Source organism: Pseudochaenichthys georgianus, chromosome 11 (genome assembly GCF_902827115.2).
Source record: "Pseudochaenichthys georgianus chromosome 11, fPseGeo1.2, whole genome shotgun sequence".
Classification (NCBI taxonomy): Eukaryota; Metazoa; Chordata; class Actinopteri; order Perciformes; family Channichthyidae; genus Pseudochaenichthys; species Pseudochaenichthys georgianus.
In genome coordinates, this window is record NC_047513.1 from 16,942,627 (window position 1) to 16,959,133 (window position 16,507).

Here is a 16,507-nt window from a genome sequence, read left to right on the forward strand (position 1 = left end):
GTTTGTCGGCATTGTTCAACTAACATTGGTTACGCGGCTGGCAATACATCAAACTTGCACACTCATTTGAAAAGGCATCACCCAAACGTGAATATCACCGGTACCAAAAGACTGAAGTGCAAACCCAACTCCCGCTAGCATTTAAGCCTCCACCACTCGCAAAAAGTTCAGACCGAGCCAAAGCTATTACAAACGGCAAATATCCTTATGTTGCCATGTTAGCAAAGCGCTACCTGGCTGTATCTGCTACTACCTCTGTCCCTAGCGAGAGTGTGTTCTCCACAGCAGGAGACATTGTTAGTGCCAGCTGATCTGCCCTTTCGGCAAGCAATGTGGACAAGTTAATCTTTCTTTAAAAAAACATGAAAATACAATGACAAGCAAGTCATTATGTCAAACTGGCTGCTTAGGTACTAGTACAGTACAGTTCAAATACAGATTATTTCAGTTCATCGAAAAACTGCACCTTAATGTTTATTTTATTATATTTTGCATTTATTTGCGTGAATACATTATTCACAGTTTAATAATAATTAAAAAAATATATGTTATGTTTTGTGATAATTTTTTCTGCTGTACCGAAAACGAACCGAACCGTGACCTAAAAACCGAGGTACGTACCGAACCGAAATGTTTGTGATCCGTTACACCCCTAGTGTGTATGTTGTAAAGGCTGGCACGTAACCATCCCCCACCGGCTTTTTGTTTCTAGGTTGAGTCATCTATATTTGAGTATGTTTTAATATTTCGATCTTGGTTTATAATTGATGTAAATTTGATAAATAAGAAGCACACGCTCAAACACACACACGCTTCACTCATACTGTTCCACTCAAGCATTTAATCCCACCGTTCTTAAAATGTGATGATTGATCTTGGATTTGCCAGGGGGAAGCATTGAAAAGGTACAATTGATAAAAGTTATATAAATCACAAACATGTCTCAGGGGAATGAATAATCTTTATACAACACCCTTTATCCGAATACGGGAACGCTCCACAAAAATATATTTTAAAAGAAGGACTTGAACTTGACCAGAGGCAGAATTAGCTTGACATACATGAGAATGGTCCTACTCTAACAGAGCATAGAGTCAAGCCTGTCAGGCCAGGCTTTCATTGACCAATCAGAATTGAGTATTAATTTGTTAGCCTTATGAACTAGCTCCCTAGTGTTTGCTCTCATACAAAATGAAAGACAATGCTACGTTTGATTTTCTTCTTCTAGAAAAACATGTTTTAAATGTACATATGCTGTTATCAACACCAGGGAACACAATTGAATTGGTCATAAGTGTCATATGTTTTGATTTATTGAACTGACTGGTGTAATATTTAGAGCCAACACTATCTCACTGGTTCATTCATCCTTAATATGTCAGATACATTATACACTGTGTATCAGGTGTGATACAGTACCATGCATGCCGCTCCAGTAATCCAGTTAGCTTTATCACGGCACCTGAACTCTACACACTTGAGTGAATGTGTGTGTCAGTGTGTGCGCTTTGAAGATAAATGTGTATGAGCAGTCATGCGTTCCCGTGACCTTATTATGTTGCTTGCATGTAGGATTATCTGGAGTATGCATCATCTGTGTGTTGGTGTGTGTGTGTCTGTGTGCAACGTATTTTATTTTTCTTGTAACAAGTTTTGAATAATTGCTTGATGTTTGTCTGAATGTGAATAATGATAAAATGTGCTTCTATTAGGACTTAGTAACGGATCACAATGGCGTTATTTTATTACGTTATTCACTCAATATTAATCCATGAATAACACAGACTTATTGTTTATGTTATACAATTATTAAGCACATTTTGTTTCACTTTCAAACTCAAAACTGTGCTCAAAACATCGTGTGTGTGTGTGTGTGTGTGTGTGTGTGTGTGTGTGTGTGTGTGTGTGTGTGTGTGTGGTGCCTGAGGGGTGATGTTGTTGCATCGTAAGACTGCACGCTCCAGTAACACCCCATTGTCCAGACACACACACACACACACACACACACACGCACGCACGCACGCACGCACGCGCACACACACACACACACACAGGTACACGTACGTGTGCCAGCTCAGCTTTATCCATTAAACACAGAGCAACCAGGCAGCTGACCGCTCTCTCATCAGGTTAATTCAGTTGATTATTGCAGGAGTAGTGTTTCATTATTTTGTGTGAAGCAGAACATCTGGCTCAATTCCTCAGCCAGTCTGGTCTTAGACTGTTGAGCTGCACACTGTTTTGTTACGTATCTCCAATCATTACTTCCATTTCCAAACAGGGCCGCTTTGTCAGCTGCTTCGGCCTTTTTAATTTACAAATACATGTAAGTCCATAGCAACACAAACAAAATTGGGAAAATGTCAAGGATATCTTGACACAAATACATAAACGCAAGCTCTCACTAAAAACGCATGAAAAACATTGTAATGTAATGTTGAAACACAGTACTTTGTTGCACAGTCATGTGTTTTTGATTATGTTCATGTGTTTTTCAACTGACCACACCTTTTTATTTTCTTGTAGTTTTTCCAATTATTGCAAAACAACCACTTTGCCTTTTTAATTTCTCCTTTAGAGATTTCCATCTGCAGCATAAGAATTGTCTTGACTCTCTGACCTCCTTCAAACTGTATTTTATTTAATTACTGATGTGAGAGCAGTTGTTAAGATATCATTGCATAGCAGACTCTCTTTTGATTGTTCTGTCTAATTACCGTTACCAAGGACCTGTGAAGAATGTGCAATTATACACAGCCTGCCGACATGGTGACTTTCAACATTAGCATATTGCTTATACTTATGTTAAGGTGTGTGAGTAGGCAGCTGACAGTTTGTTTTCCCTTTGTGTTTTGTTATCTTTAGTGTAAACAGCTTAGTGTAAGTATGCACATAATTACCTCCATTTAATGGCTAACCAGTATTAAACAATCTAATTACTAAATTCAATTTGACTAACCAATTGTTTTCTCTTTCTTTTTCATCTAACAGAGCTATAATTCTGTGAGCAACTGTTTGTGTGTTGGCGTAGGTCTGACTATTGTTGTGCAGCGAGACCTCTTCTATATATTTTTATTTTACTCCTCCACAATAGTATAGGTCACAAACCCACATTAGGAAAATAGAAAGTTGGAGAAGGCATTCTTCACGGATATATACCTTCAACAAAAACAAATGTGGACTTTCATTGTGACAACGTGTGCTAAATAATTGATGGGAGCAGCATATCTGCATAGATCTGGAAAATGAATCTTTACTCCTCTCCTGTGTGAGGACAGCTTGAGGAGCAGGTGTTTTGGGCTGCCTGCCAGTCTACCAGCCAAGTGTGTGTGTCTGTGTGAGATAGTGTGTGTGAGTGCTTGTGTTTGCGTGCCCTCTCTGATCTATTTGCATGTGGAGGTTGTTCACACAGACTGATATGTAATTAGCACCATGCTAGCACTCCTATGGGAGAGATGGATAGAACAATTACATGGCAACTAAAGTAAGCACTTTTCAGCGTTAATCACACCTCTGGGCTGATAATCCATGTGTGTTAGAGGTGTTTAAAGTAAACTAATTATTTGTATGAAGACGGCAATATTTTATCCCAGCTCTTCAGGTGTAGTTTGATCTTGTTTCGCAGACAGGAAAAGGCCACAGTCTCCTCTGGTTTTTAGTCTAGACTGTAGCAACGCCACTTTGGCTGCAGATGTCAGGCTACATAGCACTTAACTTGCATCGAACGCTTACAAGAGAGACAGTTAGATAAATATTCAGCCTGAGCATCCCATATGACAGATGGTGTGTGCAGGGTTCACATCTATCCACTGCAGATGTCATTATCTCGGAGACTTAAGCATCTCCAGATCTGTTAATCCTGCTCCATTTGATCCATTTAGGATACGGTTAAGTCACTTGTTATAATGGTTGTCTTGGGATTAATCTAACAACATCCCAACATGTTGCCGTGTTGTTGAGATTGAGAGTAAATGATTAAACTTTACATCAGGTAAAAACACACACACTATCTGTAGGGTCATGGTTTCATGTTACAAAGAGTCGTGTCGATAATACAATGAGTCACCTCACTGGTATTTCCTTTTGATGTGTGGGTTTTCTTACCATGACATCATTTTTGTTGACAACCCCTGCGTGTGTGTGTGTGTGTGTGTGTGTGTGTGTGTGTGTGTGTGTGTGTGTGTGTGTGTGTGTGTGTGTGTGTGTGTGTGTGTGTGTGTGTGTGTGTGTGTGTGTGTGTGTGTGTGTGTGTGTGTGTGTGTGTGTGTGTGTGTGTGTGTGTGTGTGTGTGTGTGTGTGTGTGTGTGTGTGTGTGTGTGTGTGTGTGTGTGTGTGTGTGTGTGTGTGTGTGTGTGTGTCCAGTCAAAGGAACATGTTAGGCCCCTCAAACAAAGGTTACATGGTAGACTGATCTGAAACCTTATCACTGTCCATTTCCCAGTTAAGCTAGTTAGCGTAACCAATGAAGCTTTATCAAACCTCCTATGGGTGTATAACATGTTACAATTGGGTATTGATTTTTTTTTAATCAATCAATATCCTGCGGAAAAGTCAACAGGACATTGATTAATTTGATTGATGAAGCTATTCAGCAGGCTCTGTTATACCCTAAACAAACCACATTCAGTAACTGATCTGGGAACACCTGCTGTGGGACTCCATAAATCCATGTTCCCTGATGTCTTTATTCAGTGACTCTTCATTAAACATATCAGCTGACTCTGTTATTTCTGTGCTTGTTTCAGATATTTCCCGGATTGTCTACTACACACGTGAGTAGCTTTCATACACAGCTGCTACATCACTGATGATCACTCACTAGTCATATGTGTGGTTGTGTAAGAAGAGAGAAAACTGTGGGGCTATCGATGTGTGTGTGGTAGGGCTGCTCGATTATGGCAAAAATCATAATCTCGATTATTTGGGTCAATAATTGCAATTGCGACGATTAGTCATTGACTTTGAAAAAATTCATTTATTGGAGAATAAAAATGTGAACAGTATGTTTTTAACAGTTGATTACCCTGAACTCAAAGTATAATTCAACTGAAAAACAATAACAATTGAAAAGTAATAAATTTTTTTTTTTTTTTAAAGAAAATCGTTTTATTTCGATTACGTTGTTTTCGTAATCGTTGCAAGCCATAATCATAATCGCGATTAAAATACGATTAATTGAGCAGCCCTAGTGTTTGGGTGTTTTGGTTTCATTAGTGTAGACAGGGATGAAGGAGAGAATGAACATCGCTCTAGTTTGAGTGCGACTAATTGTAATCTTCACACTGCCACAGACAAAACATACTCTTTGAAGACAGTTGAACTCCAAAATACCTAAAGGTATATATATTTTTCCTTTGGCCTTACTAAAATTAAATAAGCAGGGAAGCATATGTATGTGTCATGTTATTATGCCCCGAAAGGAGGCCTTGCTGGCCCGTTATATCATAAATTAAGTTGCCAGTGTCATGTCATGTGAATCACATTAAATGCCAGCTTTGAGGAAGCAAGAGAATAACAATGGAGATGTAAATACAGAAGCAAAGTTGGACAGGATGTTTCAAGGGTAATTCCAGAGTCCCAGTGATTAAAATAACCTGTCAAACTGAAATTTAACAGATTAATCCTATCAGTTTAAAATATATATACAAATTAAACATCAAGCTGAGCCTAAAGGAACCGCTTTTGGACTTGATTAGTGAGGTGGATTAAAAGCAGGAAGGCACTCAGTCAATTTATTCAATACGTTTGAATAGCCTTTCAATTTTAACTTCAAGGCATGGGTGAGAACATACTTATTTATACTGAAATCACACACACGCAGACATCAAAGTAGCTATTATACGTCTGAGGTTTAGCAGCATCTTTGAATTTGTATTTGCATTTCAGTAGATGATGCAGGTTGTGTCTCCCTCCTTCGCCTGCAAAAATAATTACGTGTTCATAAACACAGCGAGATAGAGACAGACTTTGGCACAGTCCCAAAAGAGCGCTTCCTTTTCATGGCAACATCCGGCCCTCTGACAAAAGGCTTGCACACACACACACACACACACACACACACACACACACACACACACACACACACACACACACACACACACACGCGCGCACGCACACGCGCACTGCAACCACTCAATTTTCATTACAATGGCCAATGCCTGAGATGTAACATTAAGGAAACACACACACATTGACACACACATTCTTGTAAATGCTCCAAGGTGAGGTCCAGATCAGGTACTACTAAGATGTCATGTTTTCCTACTTTGCTTTGTGCATTAGTACTTTTCAGTAGCTGGTTGTAGTCCCTTTAGTTCTTCAGTGGATGTGTTCGGCTGTATACATTTCCATTTGATTTATGGCGGCTGGCATCTGGTCAGCGGCAACGCCCACAGACTGTGATAGGTGCCACTTGCTCGCAGGATATTGAAGGCACGTTGCCTCGGAGATGAGCCTTCAGGGCAGCACCTCGGGCACTCGGAGAGCTCGAGAGTGTGTGACCCCAAAGTACACGCTGAATGACACTGGATGTGCTGTATGAAGTGTGATTGATTGAGACCTTGTGGTTTGGAAGTGAAGTGGTTGGCATGTTGCTAACAGCTGCTAGTTTACATGCTGGGCACAGCGAGGGCAACGGCTGTGTTGGCAGAGATGCTCTTTTCTTCTCTATTGTCTTAACAACTTCAGGGATTGTTTTCTTTGCATTTTTACATATTGTTTCTTTATACACTATTTCGTTAGGAAGAAAGATGGTTGATCTATATTTGAGTAAGCTGGCCAATTGGGGTGGAAATAACCAGTAACCCTGAAGTATGATATTATCAGGATACTGAAGTCACAAAGTAAAAGTAATGACAATAGTAACCATTTGGCAACGTATTGCAGTCATTGCGATGTATTAGTTAATTATTGTTTAGCAAATGATGCAGATCTAATAAGACACATATTTTGCATATTTCTGATTTATCCATCTTTGTTTGACAAAAAAAATCAGTACCTGTGCTGTATCAGTAGCTGTGCTGTATCATTGTGTTTTTTCCCGAACCTATTGCTTGTTATATAATTTGGAGATTTATAACAAGCAATAGAGACAGTTTGGAGATCTCTGTCCTGTAGGAGTGTAAACACAATGGTGGACAATGAAGTTATTAAATGGATGACTGTTTCTGTACTTTTTGGTTTTCTTTTTGCGATTTTGATTAGTTTTTCCTCTTCTCGTCAGTGAATTAAATACTGTATATGTGTCTTTTAATTTCTTAGAAAATGTCAAGTTAATATATATGTCCTTCTTTTGTGTTGCATTTGAGATGGTTGCAATATTGCTAGAACATAATGGGCTGTTCTGAGGTCAGCTTTTATTTTCATTGAACACAAGAGATTGGCGAGATTAGCATATTAATAGTTTTTAGCTCCTCCTGCTTTTCCAGCAGCCCCCTCTCTCTCTCTCTCTCTCAAGCTCTCTCATTCTCCACTCAACTTTGTTTAGTCGTGCTGCTCTGTCCTCTTTTTCCTCTCTTTATCCTGTAACAATCTCTGCATTTCCCTCTCTCTCTTTTTCACTCTGCGTCTCTTTCCTTTGTTTTTCTGCCTCACTCTTTCTCTCTCACTTTCTTTTTCCGTGAAGAACACTTTCTGTTTTTTCATCACTAAGTATTTGTCTCTCCCTCTCTGTGACCACTCACTAACTGAATGTCCATTGGATCAACACTTCAAGTTGGATTTGGCTGTCAACTTTTTCTGGACTAGCAGTTTTCTCACCAGCACAGGGACTCCACTGAGTGAAATAACCAGAGTCCTCTCCTGAGTGATGATCGCTTGACTCTTTCCTGGCAACTGCGTAACCATGGATTGCCGGCTTGGGCCAGAAATTGGGCAAAAAACAAACAGTGTTGTGTCATCAGAGAGGGGCCGCTCAGGAGTCATTTAGAAGTGGACTGAATAGGAAGAGGTGGGAAGTTTGTGGAAGAAGCTAACTTTACATCGCTCATGCTACTGTGGATGACAGGAATGGATTTTGACGGACGAAGAAATCTGTTTTTGTGACACTTGCCCTGTTCGATGTAGCATCTTCACACTGGACAAAGTGCTAACTGAGCAGAAAATCAGCCCGTTTGAGGATTACTGCTCTGGAACTAACTGTTGGCTAACGAGGCTGTTGACAAAGATTTCTGCCTTGGAGACCGACAGTGTGTCTGTGTGTTTGGGTTATGCGAGCGTGTCCTTGCAGTTGTGTCAGGATCTTGTGTGTGTGTGTTTATTTATGTAGCCCTTCTATACACGAGAGGTTCAGCGTGTGTGTGATGCGTGGCTGTGAGACTGCAAGCTGTCTATCTGTCCCTAGTGCAGACAGAGACAGACAGACATGTGTTTCCATGGCGATGAGCGGCTGTAGCCCATTCCCCATGTGTTGGGAAAGAGGTATGAATGAAATCTCTTTTTCACACACACAGTAACACACAAGTACACAGTGTGACATATGACTCCATGGGAACTGACCTGGTGTACAGCCAAAGTGTGTGTGTGTGTGTGTGTGTGTGTGTGTGTGTGTGTGTGTGTGTGTGTGTGTGTGTGTGTGTGTGTGTGTGTGTGTGTGTGTGTGTGTGTGTGTGTGTGTGTGTGTGTGTGTGTGTGTGTGTGTGTGTGTGTGTGTGTGTGTGTGTGATAAATAAATTAATTGAGCCAAGCTAATGTGCTTAAAGCCATCAGAATGATTTGATTTAAAGGCCTTACCATATGAAATTGGGAAAATAACATGTTGGTACGTATTTATCTAACTGTGATATATCCCTCAACAAGTTAATTGTAGGCTTTCCTCTCAGTTATGCGTTTGTGTATGACAGTGAGGAAGTGCTTTCTTTGTCTTTTCCTGCGAGGTGTAATTACCTGCAAGAACATATCAATTTCCTTTTAATGGAGGAGAGAGAGGAGGAAAAGCACAGGACAAAAGAGAAGCAGAACACAGTGTAATGACAACAACAGCACACATGTTGCACACTCATACAGAGAGGAGGTAGTTCTTGTCGGGCATTCCCAGTTGAAGTTACAATGGAATTTCAGGAAGTGTGTCAATGCCACAACTTCTTATTCAGGAAAAGCGTCAGCCCGAGGTTCTTTGTCTTCTTTGTGTCATAGACCCAGGTGGTGACACTAAGCTTTGACCCTGACTGACTGTACTTCTCTCTTTATTTCTCTCTCTGGTATTTCATTGTTCAGTTTCTTTTATACCTTTTACCAAAGAATGTCTTATCTCTGTGAGGCATTTGCTGTTCAAGTAAGATGAACAGGACTTCAAATCCACATGACTAGTGCATCAGTCCATTGTATTATTGCATACAGGGGTGCAACAACTAATCGACTTAATCGATTACCAAATTAGTTGCCAACTAATTCAGTCGTCGATTCGTTGGTGACGTCATCACGTGCATTTTACGCGCCGTTAAGCTACAACGTTATTGGTACTGGAGACATTTAAAAAATATATGTCATGTATTATTGATACAAAAACATTATATCGCAGTCTTAGTGTGGCCAGCTCGTTTATAATATGTAAAAAGACAAACAAATGCGTCTGATTTATTTTCGATCAGACGAGATCTCTCTCCCTGGTCTGTGTGGGAGGGGGCGGGGCAGTTTACACACACGCGGCTGCTACATGCAGCAACACGCAGCGGAGAGAACGCCGCTCCGAGGTGTGGGTAAACTTTACCCATCTCGATGCTCGTTGCCAAAACTGCAATAAGAGTTTAGCATGTAAGGGCGGTAACACGAGCAATTTGTCTAAACATTTAGCAAAAGTGCTCCACATCCAGACGGAGAAATGCACCGGGTTCGACTGTCTTTCTAGTAGCTCTGTAGCCCCGTCCACGAGTAACGTTTTCAAGTCAGGTGTTATGTATGCTAGCAGCAACACACGGAGTTAACTCAATTATATAAACATGGGGTAATGATTTGAGGTAACTGAATTAGTTAGTTTGTTAAAGTTTCAGCTATTCTGTTTACAATTCTGTTATCACATTATTTATTATTTGCTAAAACACTGTTGTTTCTTTTGATGTGAAATATTATTTATTTAATTTAAATGAAAAGCAAACAATTTGTTTAGTTAATTTAATATGTTTTTTTTAATCAAGTATTCATCTTTATTGTCTTCATTGTTAGTTTCCACATGCCTAAAACAACCTCAAGCTAAATCTAAAAGTTGATGGCTAAATAAGAGTGCTTAAGAAATTGTGCAAGGCATAATAGTCTGAATAGTCGATTAATCGTTTCATTAATCGACTATCAAATTAGTCGTTTGTTGCAGCCCACACACTGCTGAAAGCATTTTTTTGTATGCATTACCTCTTAAAAAAAGTGTGTGTGTGTGTGTGTGTCAGTAGTCAATGTTTGCTTACAAGGCTAAAATATTAAGTTTATATTAACTCTTCTGATTCTACTTTATATTCTTCCTCATTCCCCCAATATCTGATCTTCTCTCTACGCCAGAATATGACAGACACCTAGCAGGAGCGGCAGTGTATGCAGGGAAAACCATGGCGACGGCCTACCTGGACCCCAACCTGAACCATGCCCTTCTGGGAGGCGCCAAGTCGCGGCTGAGCGGTGGGGTGTCGGACCGAACCATGGCAGGCTCTGTGGAGAGGGTTCTGAAAGTCTTCCATCACTTTGAGACCAACACTGAAAACAGCTGCTGGTCCTCCAATATCCGATATGGAGATGCAACTGATGTCAGGGTAAGGAGAGAGACATGCTTTTATGGAACACAAAAAATAGGAGACGCCTTACAATTACATACAATTTAAAACGGCTGAAACTGGATAAGGCTGCTGTTATTTTACATTAGTCCTATTAATCCCCTGAGCATATCCTCAGGGTGTGTGTGAGTGTGTGTTTACATAGCAGTGTATTTTTAGATCCTCTCCAATGGTGGACTCCCCAACACTGCTCAAACATCAGCAGTCATATAGGATATATAAATCCTCTCCTCTCCATCTTTTCACTTTTTTTCATTCAGAATCTAGGTCAGACCCCCTAGAGTGGCAACACACATGGTTGTGTGAGCATTATCATGCATGTGTGTATGACGTCTGTCAACTTGTTTGGGTGGGAACGTCATGTTAAATCACTTGAAGTAGACCCACACACATGTGCCCTCATTGACCTGATACAAAATGCCAGACTTGCTGTTTTTGTCAAACTGGGAATCTTTGTTTCTATCAGCACTGACAACACTGATAGAATTCTTGAGTCACCATGACTACAGATTAAGGGGTAAATGGTTTGCGGTCTTGCTCAATTTACCCAAATACACCAGTACTACGAGAAATCTCTGCAGAAATGTTAAAAAAATTATATTTTTGTTACTCTTAGCGTTTTTGGAAATGTGCCATTGAAAAAATGTTTATAAAAATAAATTGTTTACTCTTTATTTTCAGGGAATCATTCAGAAGATTCTGGACATCCACAAAGTGCGCTGGACGTCCTGTTTCGGCCTCCGCCTCAGCAACAGCCAATCCAGGGATCAGGTGCACTGGCTCCACCCTGATATGGGCGTGTCCCACGTCAGGGAAAATTACGAATTACAACAAGCACGACCAAACGAGGAGTGGAGGTGAGAAGTGTCATTGTGCCTCTGTTGCATAACAAAGTTTATATCAAACACATTATGCTGAAGCTCGTTCAGGGTTCTGTCTACATGATAACCCTGGATTTAGCTAAATGTTGCTAGATGGTTTGGTGTTGGCATTGACCTAGATTGGTTAAGGTCACAATAGGTTGAGTCTTCTGTGGCAAATCTAGGAATACTATCTAGACACAACACGTCAACGCTTCAGGCTACAAAGGACCCAGAGCTGTTGTTATGCTGGGATTTGATTGAATAGATAGAGCGGTTATAAAGGTTAAAATGTGCTGCACTGTGGGAAAAGCAGGTGGAAGATCATGTGGAGCATACTTGTTGGGTGTTAGCTGGCTTTTGGGCTAACAACAGTACAACATGTATAAAGCTTCGTACAGCAAAGCAGTGTCCCTAATTGTTTGCTACTTGTAGTATTTCTTCATTGTGGAAGACGTTGTAGAAATATACTTTTTGTGTAAGAGACTAGGGACTAGGGATGGGTATCGTTAAGGTTTTAACAGTGGTACTAATACTTTTATCGATACCGCTTATCGATCCGGTCCTTTAACGGTACTCTTATCGGTTCTTCAAGTAAATTAATTAAACAAATTGTAAATAATGTGAACTTATAGAACTGTAAAAAACAAGTATTTACTACATAAATACAGTGGTACAGAGCAACACAGGTGGGGCATACAAGTATGCTGCAAAAGGCCTAACGGGTCTTCTGGAGGAAGATTAAGGTATACATAACATACCTGACGTGGATGGGGCTACAGAACTACTAGAAAGACAGTCGAAAATGGTGCATTTCTCCGTCTGCTCGTGTTACCGCCCTTAAATGCTAAACTCTTATTGCACTTTTGGCAACGAGCATTGTCCACATCGAGACGGGTAACATTTAACCACACCTTGGGGCGCTTAGTTCTCTCCGCCATCTCCTCCGTGTGTGTGTGTATTGCATGCATGTAGCAGCCGCGTGTGTGTAAACTGCCCCGCCCCCTCACACACAGACAGGGGAGAGAGAGATCTCTTGTCTGGATTGGAAAGATCGAAAATACTAAAAATAATCATTGACTCATTTTGAGGTCTTTTTGCATATTAGAAACGGAGTTGGCGAAACTAAAACTGCAATATAATGTTTATGTAGCAATAATACATATGACATATATTTTTAAAATGTCTCCAGTACCGATAAAAAGACCGATAACGTCGGAGCTTAACGGTACCACGGTCTTTAATAATTCGGCGCTCGGTACCCATCCCTACTTGAGACAAAGTTGAACTGCAACTTTAACGTTTGACCGGGAATCTGTTGGTACCCCACCAACAGGCAAAACCAATGAATAACACATTATATAATAACATGATTATCTCACAAAGTTTACATGCAGTTCAGTGGATGAGCTTAATTTATGAATGTATTTGTTTGTGTACATTTAGTTAAACTTATTGTCTTCTAAAACAGTTGGCTTCAGCAGTCCGTCTTATTGTACACCAAAGTAGCAGAAGTGATTTGTGGCAAACAAACAACGTCATAAAAAAAGTGCAACCCCTCTGTTGTATTTTGATGAGAGGTCTGTGTGGTGGAGGTGGTCAGGCAGTTTGGATGCTAATGCTCTGGTATATATTGCGCTTATTGTGGCGGTCTGGGTGATGATGCTTTGTGAGGTGGAGACCTTTTGCACTGTGGACATAAAAAGAGAGAGAACCAGATGCCTGCTTTGTCTGACTAGATCAACAACTCTCTCTGTCCCTTTTCTGTCTCTCCTCCACTGGTCTTACAATCTGTCCTATATCTTTTTTTCATAATGTGAATATTATTAATTTTCTCATAGCCTTCATCTTCTCTCTTGTCCTCTCTCTTCTCCTTGTCACTATACTGTCTTGAAGATTTCTTCTTTTTTAAATAAATATTTTGTCTTTAGTTGTCTTTATTCATTCCGTTTTTTACCTGATAGAAGACGGTTTGAAAACATGGAATCAAGTTGTTAAAATAAATACGCTGTAAAATATACATTAATAGATGTGGATGTAAAGAAATTCGGTAAACCTTCTATTTTTCGCAATTGCATTTTTGGTAACAATGTAGATGTGATGGGAAAAGGCTTCTAGAGTCGTGGAAATTGTGTTTAATTTGCCCTGAAAGTTTGATTCTACTCTTGAAACTATAAAAACACTGAGTAACTTGTTTTGCTATTTACGGTGAAAAACAATATGGTCTGATCTCTTCCTAACCTAATCACTCTCCCTTTCTTCTTCCCTGTAGATATGAGTTAAGGATCCGGTATCTTCCGAAAGGCTTTGTGCAGCAGTTTACAGAAGACAAACCAACACTCAACTACTTCTACCACCAGGTACACACATACACATACACATACACACTTACACACACACAGACAACCAGACACACAAACATGTTTCATTTTCTGCCAGCAGCTAGCCAGCACTGAGACATATGGCACTGCTTGAAGGGCTGTGTGTGTGTTTGCCTTTGGGTAATGTAGGTCAGCAGAACTGTGTCTGTATTTGTGCGTGAGATTGATATTTGTCGTTTGTAGTAATTAACTTTCATGTGTATTTGTGTACCCCAGGTGAAGCATGACTACATGACACAGATTGGGGAACAGGTGGAACAAGATGTAGCTTTCAAACTGGGCTGTCTAGAAATCAGGTAAATGTGCTCACAATATGTAACGATGGCTCTCTTCGTGACTTTGTGCAGGAATAACACAGAGCTACATGTTAGATGGTTATTTTCGTTTTACATCAAAAGTCAAGTTTGGTTCCCATCCCAAAGATAAAATGTGTCACTTTGAACATTTCACAAACTCATTCCATCTATTTTTTGCTTAAACTAGCAATTAAGGCGATATCCATGACAGTTGTTTTCTTCATCAGATGAGTTGTTATTGTGTGAAACCCTTAAAGATTTCCTCCCGGCTACACTCATCATTCTGGCCAACATTCGTTCATGTCAATCAGTTAAAGTAACACCTCCTTCTTAGAATAACATAAAAGAAAAAAAACCTCTGAAGGCAACAAGCCAAAATGTGTGTTTGGAAGTAGGTGAAGTTGTACCAGGATTCTCTGTCTTGCTAAAATGTTAAACATGACTGGTTGTTGGTGCATATTTGATAACTTGCAGTCTGTAGTGAATGTATCTGACCTTGTTCTCTCCATGTGCTTTGATGGTTTCCTTTCCAGGAGGTTCTTCAAAGAGATGAGAGGAAACGCCCTGGACAAGAAGTCCAACTATGAACTATTGGAGTAAGTATTTGCCTCATTAGCAAAGTGTTGCAGCAGTGTACAACCTTTCTCGTACATCACATCCTTCCTCTACATGGAAACATGTTTTGTAATCCATCAGAAATAACAGAAAAACAACAGAGTTTCTCAGTATTTGGTTCAGGGTTCCTATGCAGCTACTGATAACCTGTGGACTGCAGAAGACAATACAAAGAACTTCAGTAGGCGTTTGGGAATTGTGCAAACTTCTGTAAAGACTGAAAGTGTACAGTCTAGCTACCGTTATTATTCAAACACTGTTTATCCAGTCACCTTATCACGTGGTAAATATTCATTCATATCTGTAGATTTACTTGGATTAGGATGCTTTTTCTATGTTCGCCCCCTGGTTTGCTCCGTCTCTTAATCCACCATCAGCTCCCGGGTAGATGGATGTCGATGAAGACAATTAACAAACTTTGGCACTAACAAGGCTTGACTCTAACTGGTCCGATTCTAATGAGCTGCCCTGCTCCAACGAGGTCTTTATTTCTGTCCGTCAGGCTAACGAGCTCTTCAATTAACTGAGAAGAATGCTCTCTGTCTTTCCTGTGATATCTCTTTGTCTCTCTTCTCCGTTCTCTCAGTCCTCTTTCTGTCTGTCCTTCTTCTTTATGTTCTCTTCCTCTTTGTAGTCTGCTTTATCCTGTGTTCTTTCTCTCTTCTGTAACTCTGTCTCTCCCTTTTGATTTGAAAAAGAGGTTGCCATAATGCATATTTTAAGCCAACAAGAGTGCGAGGGGAAAATGCTGTTGAGGCTTTGAATACTACAAGCTAAGAGTTTGCCATTGAGGCTTTTGTTGAGTGTCTGCGGTCTAACACCATCCTAAAACAGTGTCTCCTCCACTTTTTCCATCTTTGCCGTTTCTTTTTGTTCTTTAAATGGCAACGTACCATCATTAAAATTGTATTTTATGGGTGTACAATTTCCGAGAAATTCCGATGTCAGTTACAAGAGGTTTACTGTGAAGAGTTTCTCTCTTCTGCATGTTCACTCAGTAGTTTCTGCTCGCAGTTAATTGGAATTAAGTAACTGGATTGAAACACTTTTTTTTTTTTAACACTGTGTCTATGTTCCCTCTACTTTTGAGCAATTACAGGAAACGCCTCGGACATGATGATGAATTGAATGCCCGTATTTTTCGTTTATTTTCCAAGTTTCTAATGAGTCTCAAAAGATTTGCATCGGCTGGGTGTAGTTGGCTGTAGTCCTTGTGGTCTCCGAGCTGATGCAAAGCATTTTTTAAGGGGGCTTTCATTAGTGCTCGTTCTTTGAGGTTCGCTTGTTGTCATCTCTCAAAAGTCTTTTATTTTCTGTTTGTGCTTCGTGTTGCTTCTATGACTGACATAGCTTACATTCTGAGAGGGTAAAACAAGTATTCTCTCATAGACATGATGCGGTTTAGCCCTAAGCAGAATACTACTATTGGAATATGTCTTTGCCATAAAGGAGAATATTTCAAGCTGAGGCAAGCCTGGTAGTTTATATATAACCACAGGGCAGCGTCTTACCTGTGATGTACACCAGCTGACCTTCTCTCTAGCTGAAGTCCCAAGCCTGTTACACCACACATTGTTATAGTACTATGATGATAATTGACT

The 16,507-nt window shown here is 40.1% G+C and overlaps 1 protein-coding gene across 14 annotated transcripts in view; it reads left to right on the top strand.

Annotated features, from left to right (window-relative positions):
- The window catches only part of ptk2aa (protein tyrosine kinase 2aa), a 64,818-nt gene that overhangs the window by 18,111 nt on the left and 30,200 nt on the right, over positions 1-16,507 (top strand). For 10 of the 14 annotated variants that reach the window (XM_034095016.1, XM_071204818.1, XM_034095034.1 and 7 more), the window contains exons 1-6: positions 7,483-8,418; positions 10,486-10,733; positions 11,436-11,611; positions 13,887-13,974; positions 14,212-14,291; positions 14,825-14,887. In XM_034095016.1, coding sequence (XP_033950907.1) covers positions 8,208-8,418; positions 10,486-10,733; positions 11,436-11,611; positions 13,887-13,974; positions 14,212-14,291; positions 14,825-14,887 — 866 coding nt within the window. In that variant the 5' untranslated portion in view covers positions 7,483-8,207. Of the gene's footprint in view, positions 1-4,745; positions 4,773-7,482; positions 8,419-10,485; positions 10,734-11,435; positions 11,616-13,886; positions 13,975-14,211; positions 14,292-14,824; positions 14,888-16,507 lie in introns of those variants that run through there. The other 4 variants (XM_071204823.1, XM_071204822.1, XM_071204824.1 and 1 more) reach the window with 3 other exon arrangements.